This window comes from Caenorhabditis elegans, chromosome V (genome assembly GCF_000002985.6).
Source record: "Caenorhabditis elegans chromosome V".
Classification (NCBI taxonomy): Eukaryota; Metazoa; Nematoda; class Chromadorea; order Rhabditida; family Rhabditidae; genus Caenorhabditis; species Caenorhabditis elegans.
Window position 1 is genome coordinate 8,804,513 of NC_003283.11, and position 19,354 is coordinate 8,823,866.

The following is a 19,354-nucleotide window of genomic DNA, read 5'->3' on the forward strand; positions in this document are numbered from 1 at the left end:
AAATGGATTCAGAAAAGTTTATTGCGTCGACGGAGTTTGTAACTACGCGAGAAAGTTTCGAAGAGTTTCGTTCATAATATGATTTTATTGTCAAAAGCTTGAATGAACAGTTTGATATATGTTTTCTTTTACCTTCAACCTAGCGTTTTTTTTAATTAGATTCATGATTAAACAAATAGGATTAACAAAAAAAATTGTTTTCACTCTAAAAATTTTAGAACATTTTTTAGGATAGTCATTAAATTATTATTATTATAAACCTTATTTACTCCGTGTTTTGAATAGTCTTACAACCCTTATTGTTCTATTAGTCAGTTTTTGATTTTCTTGCTTTCTTGCAAAACAAGTTAAATTATTATCAAAACCTTTATTATATCTTTACGTATAGTTGTTGAAACACTTAAAATAGAGATAAAAGCTGCTATAGCAGGGTGCAACACTAATAGGAACTGCAATTTATGTGTTTTTTCCCAAAATATTCTAGATTCAAAGTAAATACATAATTTTCAGTCAAAAAGTTTGGAATTTAAAAATTGCACTAAATTCATTGTAATACTAAAATATAGACTATGTAATAAAAATGACCAAGCAATTTTTACAATTTCTTTATTGCTTTTTTTAAATGAATTTAGTGTAAATCTAGATGATCAATTGAGTGTACATTCCCAGATAACTCATTCTCCTCCTCTCTTCAGATGCTTTGAAGGTCCAACGTTTTTGTTTCAATGTGATTATCGCCACAAATAATGGGAAACAGCGAGAAACTCCATCTTTTCTTTTTCCCTCGTGAGTTGTTAGCTAATTCGATTTGTTTTTGAAAAGAAGAGCACAATTACTGTGTGGGTTGAATCTATAATAGCCGCGTCTGGCCAGTGATCACAAGGAGTACTATTTGTTTAAAGAAATTTATTCAATAGATCTATTTAATGTGTAAGTATCAATAAAAATATAATTTTCTTTATAGAAATCAAAACAACACTAAAAGCAACCCGTGGTCAATTTTTAAAAAATAAATTTTTGGAAATGGTAAGACAGAGAGATCAATTTGTACTGAACAGAGGCAATAGGGAATAATTTCTATTTGAACATTTGATACAATTCAGAAAGACTGACTGCTATAAGAGGCTTTACCGGATAGATTTAAAAATAAAATTATGAATCAAAAAGTACTAATATTTCTACAAATTCCACAACCCATTGCAAATTCATCACCAGTTGGAGGATGCTTCATCTTCAGGGGGCATGTTTGTTCTTCCATTGGTGTTGATCGAGGGCCAACTGGACATGTTGGAAGAAGATGTTTTGGAAGAGACATTAAACGCTGGAAGTCATCATGGCAAGGTGCGCAGAAATGAGTTGTACCAAAACTGAAATGTTTAATTTACAGATTTGTGAAATCATTTTTTCTATTAATTTATTTTTTGAATAAAGTTCGTTATCTCACCAGAAATAAACAGCAATAGAGCAACAGAATCGGCATTTGTACTCCAGATATTCGACTCCATGTCTTGGGCAGACTTGAACTCCGCTTGTATCTGAACAACCACCACATAGTAATTCTTCAGGATTGAACTGCGAGCTATCTAATGCCTGAAATTGGAACAATATTTTCAAAAATTAGTTCTGGGAAAAAACTCACGGCTTGACAACGACTTTCTCCACCAAAGTAGGCTTTCTTACACTTGTGACACAAGACATACATATATCTATCAAGAGCATATTCCTCTGGTTGATTGTAAAACTCGGATCTTGGATCAGTTAGAGCTGGAGTTGTAAGGAGACCATCATATTCCAAACGCATTTTTGCTTTATCTACAACTTCTTGTCGAATTGTTTTCAATGGTTCGATAAGATCTTGTAATCCAGAATGTTCAATAGGTTGAATGCACAATGGACACTGCATAAAACGGAAAACAATTCTTGGACCATTCCATCTTCTTTCCAAAATCATTCGAACACAATGGAAATGGAACATATGACCACATCCGAGGCGAATACATGGTGCTGCTCCAAGTCTTTCAGTGAAACAAATTACACAAACATCGTCTCCATCTTGAGCTGCATCTTCTCGTTTACAGGTCATACACGGAAGACATTCTTCTTCGTTTCGAATTCCACCACAGAAATGGTTGCAAGTATGCATTACTTGACACGCGGTTTTTGCATAATTAACACAATCCTCATGAGTACAAGTTCCATCAAGACTCTGATCTTCCACTGGAACATTATTTCCACAGAACCGACATGTCATGGGATGGATGCCAAGAAATGCACTTGAACTTTGCATTGCCGGTTGTATGGAAGAAGTTGACGTGGGAAAGAGAGTGTCAGCGGCGACTTCTACCATTCCGTTGAGAGCTTCTCCGTGGAATAGAATCTAGAAAAAAAAATAGGTAAGTTTCAAATTTCGTAACACTTACTAAAAAGTTGAGGAACTTCATTCTCGCACATCCTTGATGAATATTGATATCATGTTGGGTACTCGATTGCACTAGATTTTTCACTCCGTGATTTCTATTCTTTTTATGCAAATGCATCACTGTGAAACATTCTTTGCACAGTGCCACATCACAATCCACACAGAACACTTGTGCTACGGTATGTCCATCATCATGATTTTCACACAATAAAACCGGTTCCTGGTCCTCTTCATCTTGAACTGTCTTCCATCGTTCCGAAAGTTCCAACCATGACTTGTCCTTGATTAGCGATAGTGATGAGATTGCTGTCCAAAAACGTTTTGAGCTAACCACAGCGACTGCTTTACTCTTTCCTCCAGTTGACAATGTTTCCGTGTAAGACACCGATTCAGGCATTTGTATCAAACTCAGAAGGCAATTGGCCAATTCACATTTTGTGGCATTTGACCATTCTGGCGTATATGTCCCATTGCAAAGGTTTTCAACAAGTACTGCGGTTTGCCGTCCAATGTCCATATCGATTGATTTGTCAACTCGCCAATTTTGAGGCGCATTCAAGACAGATGACTGAAAAATGGAAATTTGTTTAGACCTATCAAAAATTAACTTATTTTAAAGGAAAAACCTACACAAAGATGAACAGTAACAACTGTATGGGCTGCTTTGTCTCTCACTTGAAGTTGAATAACTTTTCCAACGACGACCAGAAGATTGCGAATAATTTTTGGTACCTCTACATTACTTGGAGTGAATGATGCAAAAATACATTCCAAAGAATTGAGACATTGTCTTTGAACAACCACTGGGGAGAATATAAGAAGTTGAGTAATTGAAGTTAGAACTGAATTTCTTTGTCCAAAACTATCCATATTGCCTCTTGAGTCACAAATCCTGACCAACAAACTCATCAATCCACAACAATACGAATAATTTCGCTTCGATTTATCACAAAGCAGCTCGACCTCTTTTTCCATCGCTTGAACAACTTGAGTGTACACGTAATTTTGAAGTGGATAAAGTTGAACTCTACTGAATAGTAAATCTATAACCCGTTCTCTTAGAGTATCATCTTCGGATAGTTCGCCACAAAAGGCTTGAGATGATATTGCTTGGAAAAGTGCAAACGCGTCACGTTGAGTATCGCTGAAGAATAAATGATGGGAAGTAGATGGAGCTAATCTCGGGGTTCCAGTAGTTTTTGCCGGGTAACCGAGAATCATCAGCTGCCTAATCCGAGATGCTGGGTTTGGTCCTTTGAATTGAATTTGAATGTGACTGATGTCTTTGATGCAACATTTCAACCATCCACAATATGCCTGAAAATTCAACATGAGATGAAACAATGTATGTATAATCAAAAACTCACGGATTCAAGAGTCAAACTAGTCAGATCCTTTCTCCTACCGTCCTCGAGAATTGCTTTAAAAGCAATCGAACTGATTCGGTACCCTTCATCTCGGGCATTATCTATAAAAAGTGAGAGGATCTCGCCATGAGCACTTTCGTCAAGCTGAACTGATAGGGAACGGCTTCGATTCTTGTCCTGAAAAACGTATTTTTATGTTATGTTTCCAGTCATGAACTATAAATAATCTCACCTCCTCTCCGCTTTCCCAAAATGTTTCTCCACTTTCATCAGTCAAACAAATTACCATTGCTTGTCTGCTACTCGCAGTGATATCCGCGAACTTCGTTATATCTTTCATCTCCTTCACAAATCGGTTATCGGAATCAAGAATTGAAGTGTCTGACAAAATACCACCGACAGTCCCAAGTATGTTGCATGTCAGAATCAGCAAATCTTGCTCTTGTGCAGTCAGTTGAAGTGTCCAAGACTTGAAGCATAACGATTTAAGTCTACCATCTACTCCGGCAGATTGCAAAATAATCGAAACAGTATGGAGGAATGCGTGAAGTTGAGTGACCATGTCAGCAGCAATTGGACCGGCTAAAAAACAAAGTCTCCATGGGTGAGGCAAAATGTTTGAGTTTTTCTTGGCAGAGAACATGTATTCAGCAAGTCGATTATAAGATGTCAACGTAGTTAGATACTGTAGAATGATATCAGACACACTGTATTCAGATGAAACCATTCGAAGTAGCCAATTCCAGACACGAAATGCGTGAGAAAATGCAACAGCTCGACGAACAGATTGAACGCATGCAGATTTAATTCTCTTCAGATCGTGGTGCTCTACGCAAAATGCTAGAACAGGACGTTTCAAAAGTGCAGAGGTTGATGGATTGGTGTTTGAGAATAACGTTCGAAGAGCAGCTGATGGAGACTGCAAGACTTCGGCAGGCTCGTTAATTGCTGAAGGACCAGGCCTGTTCAATGAAGCTGATTGATCTGCGCCTTGGTTTGGAGGCGACATGATCACGTTGACTTTTGGGCCGGGATCTGAGGAATATCCAAGTTTCATGTAAGAATTCTGATGAACGGAGTTGTTCGGAGGAACATCCAATCTTTTCTGTTGACTTCTGGGCATTGTTGAGGGGGTGCTCAAGTGAGTTGGGAAGAGATTAATGGTCCATCCAGATGTAGCTGTTGACGAACTCTGCAAACATAAAAAAATGAAATTTCTTTTTTCACACTTACAAGGGAAGTCTTTGAGGGGGTCCGTAGATTTGGGGTTCTCATGCTAAAATTCCTACAGAAGAGTGTTAGTTATGATCTCTCCAAAAAATTTAGCTGCCCCGGTCAAGTTTCAGCAAAGTTATGACGTTTTTAAATTTCAGTTAAAAACACCATTGAAATCCACTGTCTTACCATGCAATCCACGCAAATCTCAGCTTGCGTGACCACCGAAAATGTGACACCCACCACATTGAGTTGAAAAATGTCCTCGGTGGCCGAGTTGGGAGTGCGCGGGTCTGATAAGATTTAAGCTTTGGTTCGATTCCTTCTATTTTTGAAATATTTTTGTAAGTTGAATAAAGTTGTAAAACAACTCATTCAAACATTTTTGCGCATTTTTAAAGTGATTTTATTCTTATTCGGGAACCTAGAATCATTGTCCGCACTTTTTAGAAATTTTTATTTTTTTCATTTTTACTCAAAATTTCTTGATCAACTCCAAGCAAAAAAATAAAAAAATTTCATTTTTCTAAACAATTATGAAATTGCTATGTTGTTGTTCAGAAATGTATGAAACGTACATTACACAAGTTTTAACTCTCTATTCGCAAGTAAACCGTCGAAATGATCTACATCTCACGAACTTTGTGCAAAATATTTAACCAACTTTGAAGTTGCATAACTTCGTTGAGATAAATTATTTTGAAAAATGATCACCCAACAAAATGTTTGTTGAATAACAGTGAACAAAGTTTTAGTTATAAACTTTTTGATACCTCCAGCTACAAAGAAGAAAACAAGGTTGGCATTTGGCTAGTTTTTCTATTAACATTGTGTTTTGGAAAACGGTCACAACTTTTTGGTGGCTGAAGGTATCAAAAAGTTTATAACTAAAACTTTGTTCACTGTTATTCAACAAACATTTTGTTAGTTGATCATTTTTCAAAATAATTTATCTCAACGAAGTTATGCAACTTCAAAGTTGGTTAAATATTTTGCACAAAGTTCGTGAGATGTAGATCATTTCGACGGTTTACTTGCGAATAGAGAGTTAAAACTTGTGTAATGTACGTTTCATACATTTCTGAACAACAACATAGCAATTTCATAATTGTTTAGAAAAATGAAATTTTTTGATTTTTTTGCTTGGAGTTGATCAAGAAATTTTGAGCAAAAATGAAAAAAATAAAAATTTCCAAAAAGTGCGGACAATGATTCTAGGTTCCCGAATAAAAATAAAATCACTTTAAAAATGCGCAAAAATGTTTGAATGAGTTGTTTTACAATTTTATTCAACTTACAAAAATATTTCAAAAATAGAAGGAATCGAACCAAAGCTTAAATCTTATCAGACGCGCGCACTCCCAACTCGGCCACCGAGGACATTTTTCAACTCAATGTGGTGGGTGTCACATTTTCGGTGGTCACGCAAGCTGAGATTTGCGTGGATTGCATGGTAAGACAGTGGATTTCAATGGTGTTTTTAACTGAAATTTCAAAACGTCATAACTTTGCTGAAACTTGACCGGGACAGCTAAATTTTTTGGAGAGATCATAACTAACACTCTTCTATCGGAATTTCAATATGAGAACCCCAAATCTACGGACCCCTCAAAGACTTCTCTTGTTAAGTTTTTGAATACTGCTAATAATTGTTTTGAAATTCGTTTAACAAACTTACATTTGATTCTGTTTGTAATCTACTATTCAAATCCAACAGGAACATTGCATTTTGCCGAATAATAACCTCCGGTCTAGCATCTGATGCTGATGTTGAAAATCTAAACTCTCTCCATCTTCTTGTTCTTTCTTGATGGTGCCCAGCTGGTGTTTTCTTGAGATATTGAGATCGACAGGTATTACATAACAAATACCAAGGAGACTGTCCTCTACCACCAGCTCCACACTCTCCAGACCACCCAGTGGTGAACTTTCCATTTGAGTTGTAACCATATCCAAGACAATCTCCTCCACAACCAGGATGTGCCATTCGGAGATGAACAGTCAATGGAACAGTAATGTTTGCATCACAAAGTTCACATCCACCGCTTCGTGATGGTGGCTTCACAGTTTCTGCACGCATGGCTTTGTTTGAAACTGGGGGCATTATCAAATGCTGCTCTACACTGGTTTCCACGACTTCACATATTTCTCTCCAAATTTTCACTATTGGTTGGAGAGCTGCAGGAGCATTAGTACACGACGGAATTTCACAGGACTGCCAGATCTGAAATTATTTTTTTATTTAATTGTAAGGAAACAACGTTTACTTTACTCACATTATGAAGGTTTTGATGAAATCTCAAATATGCTGCTGCTGCCATTAAATCCTTAACTAAATGTTCGTGCCATACAAATGCTGCAAATACTGCTCGAATACAATCAGCAACTGATGGTGTCAAAGCATTTGGAAGCCTTGTCTTCTTTCGTTCAATCGGCCTTTCCAAGTCTTCTTCATCATTGCCATTTGTCGAAAAGCTCAGTGACGTTTCAGAAGATGGGTCATTCTTTTGGAGCACATACTTCTCAACGCCAGTGAGTTTTATCCAGACTCCATGACGATTTGCTAACCAGCCACTGCTCATCAAATCACAAGGTCCAATAATTTTCTCACCGTCAATCATTGAATGAGGTGCAGGAGTGGAATATACTTGAAGAACATCATTTGGTGATAAAATATATGTTTCCTTTGCATCAATTGAAACACTATGATGCTTACTTCCATTCGATTCTTTTTCAATTTCCTTGCGTCTTAACTTCACAGCTTTCTCTCGATCTGTATCAGCTTTCAGTGGAATTAATTCTCGTTGAAGTGGTCTGTGATAAGCAAGACACCAAACTTGGCCAACTCCTTGGTTGCATCCATACAGTAACGCTGTTTCGTCCGTAAGCCGAATCCATTTTCCATCATCATTGTCCATTTCTTCAATAAACTCCACCAAAGCTCCACGTGGTATAACACCCACTGATGTTGATGCTAACGTTGTTCCTAATCGCATTCGTATTCCTGAGAAATCACTTGAAAACGGAATGGAAACAGTTCTCGCTACAGTCATCTGTGCACCACGTCGGCTTCCACTTGGCTTCGTAATTGTCCCTTTGCCAGCTCGATGAGGCCGTTCAGTTACTTCAACAGTGTAGGTATGGGAAATATCAGATCCGTCAACTTTGCATTCAATCCGGTATTTGCCAGCAGTAGTGGGAGTCCAAGTACCAGAGAACAAGGAAGAATCAGATGATTTTAAAGGAACCCGATCTTTGACAAGTTCTTCTATCATGAATCCCAATCGAATCTCCTCCACGGAATAATTTGCATATGCAGGCATTGCAGCAATATTCATATACCTTGTGTGATTAACGATAATCGGTTGGAATGGATTCTGGTGGATTAAAAGTGAGGACGGAAGGTTTCCAATGTGCAGGTTTTGATGGATAGTGGAACTAGGATTCCTGTGCCCAAGCGAGGCAAATACTTCAACTTGAAGCTTCGGGCAGTCAACTTCTCGATCATATTGATCCTTGCATAGAAGTTTCAAAGTAACTGCCTTTCCAACAATCAAGTCGTCGTGAGATAAGGATAGCTGACATTTTGAAGCATCAACAACAGATCCAGTAGGAAGCCACTTTGCTAAAAATCCAGCAGATGTTGATGTATGTCCAGAAAGAAATTCTCGTAAGAACTGAAGATCAGCAGATTGTGCTGGAGGTGGTTGTCCCTTTGTACACAGCTCACTGAGAGTTGGTGAATGACTCAAGCTAAGACCTTTTTTCAGAAGACTTCCGTGTTTCTCAAATAGATGACGAGTGTCGTCTTCAGCTGTGCTCAAATGTTCAATGTTGCTCGGATTGATCGGTAATTGTGTCATTATTCGACAAGCATTAGCTGACAACCAAACGAGATCTTGTTCCAGTCGCATAGTAGAATCATTGTAACCAACTAAATATCCGGTTACTGTCACGTGGTAACCGAACATCTGTTCAGAAGTTGCACCTTCAACAGCAGAAGATGCATCCAAAACAAACATCAGACAGTTTCCAGGCAATATCATTGGATAGGACGGCCATTCGCTCCCATAACAACGTTCAATTGGCATGTAAGAATGCTCATCGATTTTGAGATAAATTGTCAGTTGATCATCAAATTGTGCAGTTTGACAATCCGGTGAAAATCGGACACAAATGTAATCAGCTTCCTCGAACAACAAAACCATTGAGCTTGATGTATTTGGTTTGTATGGATGTTGACTCTCAACCACAGTTGTCACAATTCCAGAATATGGTGTATCACAGCCACTGTCATCTGAATCGTATGAATGGAAAACCTGAAAAAAAAACAAAAATTTTTAATGCAAATATTATTTTTTAAACTCACTCTTTCAACTCCGTTCAAATTTGAAACCATTGGGATCAACTGTTCCATTGTTGACATCATCTCTAAAGCTTTATCTGGGAATCTTTCCATGTATACCATGACATGAGGATTTATATGAGACATCAAATGTTGACAGCATGCAGGAAGTGCTCCACCTTCTGTTATTGCGGCACCAATTTTGTTAGCCATCAATCGAAGAAGTAGAGTGAATGTATCATAAATTGTTTCTTGTTTTATTTGAAGACTGTTTGATTGATCAAGGATTGAATATATCAAGTATGGTAGTTGTCCGCGTTGAACTGTTGTTCCATTTTGGCTCATTGAGCATCCTGAGAAAAACAAGCGGGCTCCATTGAGTAGATGCACTTGAGTGACTCCACCTTCTCCGCAGAATGTCTTTGTATTTTTCATCATGTTAACTTTGACAGCGTAAGTGACACCTGGAGAAAGAAGTACATATTCTGGAAATCTAACAATTCCAACTTCTTTTTCTTCAGACGACATTTCAGCAGTAACCCGAAGAAGGCATGTCCATTTTTCAGATGAATCTGGAGACAACATCATTATTTCTCCAACGAAATTCCGTCGGTCTGGTTCAGTTGGAAGATATATTCCAAAACCGTGTAATTTTATCCCTTCGGAGTCCACTCTAAAAGCAATTGCATCTGCACATCCATCAGACATATCCCAAGTAGGTTGTGCACTTCTTCTTCTGAACCTCGACGAAGTTTGATGTACTACTGGTCCCATAAGAGTATCATCTGTCGGAATGGCAAGATCTCTCGATACCTTGACCAAAATGGCCTCAGCCAAACTTGACGTGTTTTCGTACGCATTTCTCATAAAAGTTTGATCGTAAAGAAATCGAAGAATATTTGGAAATGAAGTGAGAGACGCGAGTGTTTCTTTCTCACAATTGAAATGTTTCAGAAGAAGTGATGACAGCATTGGAAATCTTTCAGTTGTGGTAGTCGAGCATAGAAGTTGATGAGCAAACCGTTCAATTTTAGCAAGGGATCCAATAATTGCAGATGTTAGGATCAAAGCTTCATGATTTCCTTTGTTCATGACAGCGATAAGATGAGCATTCATGAGACTTCTTGATCCCATAAAGCAGTGAGAAAGAGAAATGAATAGCTTAACCGCTTCCGACACACACTTCATCAGAGTATACCCTTCTTCAACAACCTTTTCTTCTTTTTTAATTAATGGACGATTTTCATATCCAGTCATATCGGTTGAAAAGAAGAATTCTAAGAGCATTGAGTGCAGATTTACCAACTTATTAGCAAAATCAATTCCTGGTTCATCATGACATCCCTTCTCTTTGTACACTGTTCTTACGAATCTTGATATAAGCTTCATGCTTAAAATAGCAACAAATCCTGCTCTTTCCTGACTCCATTGATTTTCAGCACTTCCTTCAACTTGATTGTTTGTATCTTCATCAATTTGAACGCGTTGTAAAGCCCACTCCAAAAGTATCAGCAAATTACCAATTCCTTCCGCTGTGACATTTTTCAGTGCAGCAGGTGAAAAGAGATTTGACATGTCTCTACTGATTGACAGCTGTTTATTCGAATCCGATTCGTCACGACTTTCAGATCCACCGACAATTTGATAATACAGCTCCGGAATCTGTCCAACATCTACGTCAGTTCCATTGTTTGACACAGCAGATTTTCGAAACTGAAATGTTACTCCATCGCACTCGACATGACGTTTTCCATTTGCTCCACAATCAGAAGAAGGACCACTTATCTTTGCACTGACTACATGCCAATGATTTGGTTGAATAACTATTGGTTGTGAGAATAAAAGAGTTGCAGTCTCATGTGCTCCACAATCATAAACTGTTTCATCAGTCTCAGTGATCTGCTCCACATATAACTCATCAGCTTCTGTTCCAATTTGTCGATATAACTTGAGCTTCGATATGTATTCTCCTCGTCCTCCATACAGCCCAACTCCTACTAATCGAATTTCCTTGGAGACTTTAAATTGGATAGCTTCAACAGAATTTGCCGAGTATCCCCAACCACCTCCCGTACCATCAAATCGATTTGCAACTGAATAACCATCCATAATTGTTTTCTCGTGATCCTGTTCTCGTTCCCCATGTTTTTCCTTCCAGAATTCAGATAAATTGATAACATTTGCTGAGAATGTTGCTGATAAAAGTTGCATTCCAAGACTCATCGAAGTTGCATAAGCAGGACTGTCGTACACTTGGACAGCAAATTCGGCACCAGCTAGGAAAGTTAGGGAATCAAATGCATCGCCCACAGATTTTTCAGATTTTTTGAAAATGTCATATCCTTTGATTTCCATTTCTGCTGAATTGTAATACCACAGCATGTCATACTTCGGATCAGTGGCCCATGATGTATACCAACATTTGTAATCGCTCGCATGATGTTCAAAAACATTCAACTTTCGTCTTATTACAATGTAGTCTTTACCAACTTCTCTTGGGAAAATGAAAATATTCGTTTTGTTTGCAACAATTTGAGCTTTCAGAATATTATCAGAAGATAATAAAGCTGTATGACTATGGATGATTGAAGAATCACCATCGGCTCCGATCCATCCAGCGAATGCATTGAATCCAGGACCAAAACCAGAAACTTTTTCAGGGATCGCATTCCATCCAGCTTTCTCGCCAGCTGGTCGTGCTAGCTGACCTTTTCCAAATGCACCAAATGTGAAAACGCTTCCATCATTTGCCCTCAAAATTGTGTGATTTGAACCAGCGGCAACTTGGACTATAACTGTATCAGATGGAAGAATGACTTGCTGCGGAGTGTTTTTGCTAAGTGTATCTCCAACTCCTAATTGGCCATGGCAGTTGGATCCAAAAGTGAAAACTCTTCGATCAGATGCAAGAAGTACTGTATGAAAATTTCCACAGCTTACGCTTGAAACTTTTACATCATGAGGTCCTTGACTTAAAATTACACGTGACGGATGTAGAGTACTTCTTTGAGGAGCAGCTGTTGAACTGAATTGCACATGCTGAGCTCTACCAGGCTGTGCTGGTTCTGTAACCTCTCCACATGGTCTGCAAAGTCCACATCGAAGGCATGTTGACTCTCCAACACCGCAATGACACATGGTTCCCTTTGGTCGAGGAACTCTTCCACATGCTACTCCTCGTGCGGAGCAAAGCCCGCATTGAGCACATACCGAGGGTGTGTCAGTTAGCCACGTGTGTTCTCCGATAGGACAAATCTGATACTCTTGACGACCGGAATGTCTTGGAGAAGACGTGGTTGAAGTTGATTCAACTCTTCCACATTGATTCATATTGTTCAATCCCCATGTAAAAAGATGGCCATTTCGAGTCACAGCAACACCGTGAGATTTTCCAAGCGCTAATGAAGAAATCATCACATTATCCAGTCCATTTAACATTTGACTTGAAACATTCACTCTCATTGTATGAAGTCCTCCCATGAAAATCTTTCCATTTTCAGATACATATCCATAGACATGACCAGAGGCGCAAACATGAACAATTTTCCGGCGATTAGATGGAACAAGTCGACGTAGTCTTCCATTTCTTTTCTTATCGTCTACACTTGCAATCCAACCATGCCCTGCACCAGAACGAAACATTATTGTATCAATTCCAACAGAAATTTGAACTATTGGCTCGGGAAGACACAGTTCCATCCAGTTGTTCCCAGTTTCAAATAATCCGAACCTTGTCCCGTTTCCAGCGTAGTACACTTTTCCAGAGCGAGCTTGAATGAATGCCATTTCTCGAGTGAAGTGAAGATCAACAGTTTGAGCTGAAAATTGATATGTTCAAATTTCCATGTAAACAAAACTACTATTCTTACGATGAAGGTTTGCAGGTAGAAATTCGGGGAGTTGGTGAGGAACTTGAAGATCTCCTTGAATCGTGAACTTCACATCAGTGAGTCGATGACTTCTTCGTGATGATGGCTCATTGGAAGGGGAAAATGAATCATTTAGTTGAATTGTCTGAAATATGTTATTTATAAACTTTTTTGAGCTGTCATGTTATGTGTTTTTATTTCTAACAATAAGTAGAATTTTCACGATTAAAAGTGTTTAAAAATAGTTTCAATTAAATATCTTAATTTTTAATTTGAGAGAATAAATCCTACCGATAGTGTAGAATTGGCAATCAGAGTTGCACTGTAAAAGTATGTTCCATCCGTGAACAGTGCATGTTGTACACAACTTGGTGGTAGAATCACTTCTCCAATATCCAACAATGAATCCGTGTCAATCACTGATATGCATGATGAGTAATTTCTTCGTAAATACAATGATCCATTGCATAAATACATTTGCACATTTTTCGACGATTGTAAACTCTGATTCGCTGCATACAACTTTCCAGAAATTGTTTCATTCAGGCCGGTCCCCAACTTGTAGAGTCCAACATAATTAAGAATGTAGAGAAATGTTCCATCACATGCCATTGTGCTATGTATTCGATTGTCATCGTCGGGAGTGTCGGAAGACGGAGAGCTATCAGGAAGACTAGGTAGACTGAAACTGCTTGCTACCGAGTGCTCGTGAACATCTACCATTGCCCAGTTTGGTCTGAAATTTTGCATTTAATAAAATACTAATAAAACTATCATGGGATTTTGCAAGCTTCTAAGAAATTCTACTAAAAGAAGAAATTTGTGAACACAATACTACATATTTGAATACTTTCAACTTGAATAAAATACTCACGGGGAATTGGCAGTGTTGTCTCCGCCTAAAGCTTTCCTCCTCACTTTCAGTAGTAATTTTCTCAAATTTTCTGGCATTTGGATCATATCATACGTCGAATCGGCGCTCATTCGAATATTTTTCTTCATACAAATTAATGATCGAATTGTGCTTCCTAAATGCTCCGGCTCTCCACATGCAACTGATAAAGCCACAAGGCATGAGGTAGCTTTTGAGCTCACTGAGGGACAGGCATCTTCTCGAAGCGTTTTCAGAACGTGCATCATTGCAGACATTGATAAACGGTTTTCGGACTGAAGACAATCGATTGGCATCGATTGGATCAATGATAACAATGATTCGAGAGCTTGAACACAAAGTTCGGCGTCACGTCGACTTAATTGCTCGAGAACTTCGAAGATACATGTTAAACTAGCTCCAACCAGCTGATCAGTCTGAAAATTCATGAGAGCTGAACCATTTTTCACCTTTTAAAACAGTTTTTAATAAGAAAAAGTATTTCACACACGGGTTCCAAAAAGTTGTAGAGTTATATGTTCAGTTCCATTTTGAAATTTATGGTAATTTAGTATTCCAAAATTGTTTTATTACTCACCGGTTCAATTTCAAATAATTATTTTTCAAACCATATTCTATTTTTAGCGTTTAAAAAGGAAACAATTTTGAATCTAGCTGGGGGGATATCGTCAATGTGTAAAACACGGTTTCATAATTGTTTTTTCTGGTTTCCTTGCCGACCTATGTCCCAGTTTTGCAAGCTTCTTAACTACGTTTCGAAAAAAAATTTAGAAAAAATTTGGCTGTTGACTTTGAAACTTAATTAGAAATTTCAATGTATTTTTCATTTAATACTTTTTAACATTATAAAAACTCACATTTTTGTATTGCTTTCCCTCTTCATCAGCTCCACTGGTTCCGGCTTCCTCTTCGCTTCCATCTTCTTTTTCAGAAACTTCTTCTGGATTCCCAAACCGTGCAAGAATTGATTTGGCAATTGCTACTAAAGCAAAAGGCGAAGGTGGTCCCACAACAAATTTTGAGTTCAGAATATCATGAAAATTAATTTGTTGTTGCTGGTCCAGAGGTGTTTTGGATTTCTCTGAAATTAAAAATTATTTTTATTTTTATTATTTTATACTTCTCCAAACTACAAAAAAATATACTAACCTTCTTCTTTATCGAGTTTCCCGCAATGTGCTGGAACCCTGAGAATATCCGGTTTGCATGTGTTCTCGGCACATTTGTATAGCAATTTTCTCAGTCTTCGTGCACTTTTCCTATCTTCAGGAATCGACGTTTCGGTGCTCGTGGAACACACTCGTTCACCATCAATTTCTCGCAAGAAGAACGACATTTGGATATTCTTTGGAAAGTTAATAAAATTGGTTAAATATTGTGGATAGATTGATTCTCATCATTAGTGATCTGAAAAATTTAACTGTGGCATTTAGAAAAAAAAATAACAGAGAAACTCTGAGGCGTCAATTTCTCTGCAATTATGTGCATTCAGGAAATATGAGGAAAATTGAAGGAAAAGAAAACCATGAAACAATAACTAAATTTTAAGATCACAGGCTTAGTATATGCGCAGATGTGATTTTGAACGTAGCGCCAGTGGGATTTTTCTTGATTTTTTTAAGATTTGAAAGAAAATTGCAATAATTTAACATTTATCCTTACTTTTTGTCACAAAATATTTGAAAGTTTGACAAAAAAAAGGTTCGAATCATATCGCAGCTTTAAAAAATGAAGAAAATCGGATGAAGTTAGCAGGAAAGCGAAATTACTTTGATCGCTTATTCAAGAATAATTTAGGTACGATAATCCAACTCCAATTGAAGAAATTTTTTTTGAATTTTCAATTATCGTAAATATTATAGGCGTTTGAATGAAAATTACCCAAATTACAAGAAAAGAGGAAAAAGGGAAAATTGTGAAAGATTTTTGTTCACCAAGGAATAAAAAAGTATAAAGCCGAGCAAAAGCAATATTGACAGACTTTACTGTTTTCCGTTCGCTCACAAACCACGTGCCTATCCCTTGTTCTGTCCGATCACAAAACGATATTTCTCCGAGACAAAAACGTTTTTTTTAAATAAATGAACAAAATCTAGAACTCCGGGAAATTAAGTTTCCTGTCCGAATCATTTTGCTGATCTGCGAAAATCGAGGGACATTCATAGAAGAGACGAAGAGAAGAAGGTCCCACCCCCCGTAAAAGGGTATGCGCCCGTTTTGTTGAGAAAGGAAGAGAAGTGAGAGAGACACAGAAAGTGAGATGAAACCAAAACGGAGAAAAGAGAACGAGACATAGTGTTGTCTTTGTTGGAGACAGACTCGCTTGTAATGGACAGCCGGTCAGACATGAGAAATAGGACGCAAGGAGATGGAAACGGAGAGCAAGGGACGGGTGTCCCTAGATGGACGAAGAAGAAGGGCTCCGTGCGTGTATTTGTGTGTGTATCTGTGAGAAGTGTCGAAAAGCGGAGATGAGGACAGAAGAAGGAGAAAATTGGGTGTGGGTCCGGAAAAAAGGGAAAAAGATTTGAAATTAGATATGCCAGCTTGGAGAAGCTTTTGTTATTTCTTGAGAGGTATCCAAATCAGATTGTTTTTTTTTGCTGTGGGATATCTGAACAATATTCTAAAATACGGTATGTATTAAGTACCTTAAAATTTACCTGTTATAAGAGTTTGATGGCAGTGTTATTAACAATCTGAAATATAAATATGTATACTGAAATAGAAAAGTTGTTTTCAGCTATTCGAAAATAGACGTAGGTACATAAATAAATCTTGGATTAAGAAAGGTGTAAACAGTGACGTATGTGATTAATCGTATAAGCACCAAATTTTATCAAGTTTTTTTAAAACTTTATTGCAGCAAATTATTTTATTAATGTGGCGTATCCAAAACTATTAAAATTGAATACTTTTGATCTAGTGTTATGTCTTTCAATGTTGTCAACTGCTGAAACATCTGATATTCATCAAGAGTGTCTATACTGATCTATTTTGTTAAATATAATTTATTAAAAATTTCTGAAAATAATTGAGACTCTTGAAAAAATCCATTTAAAACAATCAAAATAGTTCAAAAAGTTCACATATTTTTATTGTTATAAAAATATAATAAAATTGCAATGTTTATCGAAAAAATGAAATTTCATAATTATTTAAACAATCCAAATTGTATAAACAGAAGGCACTCAATAAGTTCACATATGACTGAAAATTATGAAAAACTGGATACATGGATACATGTTAGAGATTTTGAAAATCGCATTGCTTTGTAATGTTGCTTAATGAAACGAAATGCTGAAAAATTGTATAATTTTTGAATTAAAAAGTTATCTTACATCTCTAAATCCTATCCATTCTCCTTCACTGCATGAGCTCACGATTTCTTCTTTCAAACAATTATCTTTTCCAAAAAAGTTTTGGCATGCAGATTTTCTCATTTCTTCCTTTTTCTTTTGATCAGTTTCTTTTTCGATATCATTTGGAAATGGATCCCAGTTTTCAAAGCATTGCGAGCTTTTTTCTTCTAATTTATCACTACATTCAACAAACTTTGTGGAGATGTAAATGATGGTATCACAATAGGTTTTGATCATTCCAGAAATATCAGAGGTTTCGTGATCAGTTGATGAAGTTTGACAATCAAGAGCATCAAAACAGTTGTGAAGAGAGTCACAGGAGCCTTTAAAATCATTTGTTTCTTCTTTATTGTCTAGGTCAAGTGCATCAATTTTCTCCAGGAAATCTTGCATTCTCTAAGAAAATAATGTTATTATAAACAAAAATATTTTAACTCACAAAAATACATGACAATGCTTTAAGTCCATCTCCAAGTGTGCAGTTGTGATCCTTGCTCTCTGCAGTTGCTAAACTTGCCGAATCTACCAGATAAAATGATATCGCCGCAAAAACCACAATTGAAAGAAATCTTCGCATTTTTCTAGAACGAGGATTGTTAAGTCTTTCCAGAAATGACCAGAGGCTGAATAGCAGAAATCGAAAATGTTGACCAAATCGAGTACCGAGAACAAGCGGTGGTTCTCAAATAAAAAGGATTTAGAATTAAAAAAAAAGCAAACTTCGTTTTTCGTTCAGAAAGTTTTTTAATAAGAAAATAATTATGGTAAAACGTTAGGTACCAACAACAAAAAATAGCTATAAAAGAATGATTGCCTTTGCCGCCGGAAACGGCTTTCCGGCATTGAACCAAAAACATTAAAGGCTCCTTTCAAGACATTGAAAGCCGAGGAAAATAATAAATCTTATGGGAACTATATAAATGTCAAGAAAACATGTTTTTATCTTTTCACCCTCTCCCTATATCCTAGTTTTCAATTTGAGGTCCACTGGCAACTGCTCAGGATCAAATATTGAAACACGTGTAAATCTTTATTTTTAGTTATTGCATCTAAATTAACAGCGACAACTGAATTAATGTTTTTTTGTGTTATATTATTGGTTTTTTTGTTTTTTTCTAATAATACATATTACATCTAATTTTTTTTCAAGCAAAACATATTATATCAAAAATAAAGTACTTCATTCAAAGAAACAATCTTAACTTGTTTATTTTCAAACGAAATCCAACAAATCAAAAAGCATTGAAATATGTATGCATACTTTGATATATAACTTCAGAAGTTTTCGCATGCTCCGATTATTTTGTGCAGTGCAAGGAGGTGCTGAAAACCACATATTTTGTGCATTTTGATTACTTTTGCACAGCTTACCTTGCCAAAATTCACGGCCAATTCAGAATTGCAACTTTCAGTTATTTCCTTCTCCACACAGCGATCTCTCCCCAATACTGTCTTACACCCTTCTCTCTTAATTTTAGCCATTACAACTGGGTCGTCTGGAAATGGTTTCCATCCTTGAAAACATGTGGAGTTTTGCACGTATAATTTTTGATAACACTCTTTGAAATCAAATGAGAGGAATCTAACACCAGTACAAAGTGAGCTAACTTTGTCGATGTATGTAATTGATTACTTCAACATCAGCCTGGCATTTGAACGACTCTGCACACACTGGAAAACCTTCACAAAGCGTGTTCAATTTTTCAGCATTTTTCTTGTAAAACCGATGGAATTAGCGTTTATTTTTATATCACGAAGTGTCTAAATGAAATAAAAACATTGAAAGTTGATCACAATAGAAGAAACAACTCACCTGACGGCACTGAAACAACGTTGGCCCTTCAAACTGCACACATGTCTTCTCATTTTCTCCGACTGTTGATCG

At 37.0% G+C, this 19,354-nt stretch overlaps 2 protein-coding genes and 3 non-coding genes across 5 annotated transcripts; 3 read left to right on the forward strand and 2 right to left on the reverse strand.

The window, feature by feature from the left end:
• Positions 1-886: 886 nt before the first annotated feature.
• Positions 887-15,443, reverse strand: rpm-1 (E3 ubiquitin-protein ligase rpm-1; the record flags this gene model as incomplete). Its single annotated transcript, NM_072866.4, has 15 exons — positions 887-1,367; positions 1,445-1,590; positions 1,640-2,377; positions 2,421-2,987; positions 3,050-3,736; positions 3,787-3,963; positions 4,019-4,978; positions 6,680-7,225; positions 7,278-9,320; positions 9,371-13,164; positions 13,216-13,360; positions 13,507-13,951; positions 14,090-14,523; positions 14,965-15,188; positions 15,257-15,443. The coding sequence occupies 15 exons, from the start codon at positions 15,441-15,443 to the stop codon at positions 1,160-1,162; spliced, it is 11,301 nt and encodes a 3,766-aa protein (NP_505267.1). The 3' UTR covers positions 887-1,159.
• On the forward strand, positions 3,693-3,839 carry C01B7.11. Its single transcript, NR_069116.1, has one exon. It is a non-coding gene; the product is annotated as an Unclassified non-coding RNA C01B7.11 (non-coding RNA).
• Positions 15,444-16,473: 1,030 nt separating the features above from the next.
• On the forward strand, positions 16,474-16,584 carry C01B7.16. Its single transcript, NR_069117.1, has one exon. It is a non-coding gene; the product is annotated as an Unclassified non-coding RNA C01B7.16 (non-coding RNA).
• Positions 16,585-17,353: 769 nt separating this feature from the next.
• On the reverse strand, positions 17,354-18,046 carry C01B7.7 (T20D4.11-like domain-containing protein; the record flags this gene model as incomplete). The annotated part of the gene is made up of 3 exons (NM_072867.1): positions 17,354-17,407; positions 17,449-17,865; positions 17,909-18,046. The coding sequence occupies 3 exons, from the start codon at positions 18,044-18,046 to the stop codon at positions 17,354-17,356; spliced, it is 609 nt and encodes a 202-aa protein (NP_505268.1).
• Positions 17,902-17,965, forward strand: C01B7.13. Its single transcript, NR_069118.1, has one exon. It is a non-coding gene; the product is annotated as an Unclassified non-coding RNA C01B7.13 (non-coding RNA).
• Positions 18,047-19,354: the final 1,308 nt, after the last annotated feature.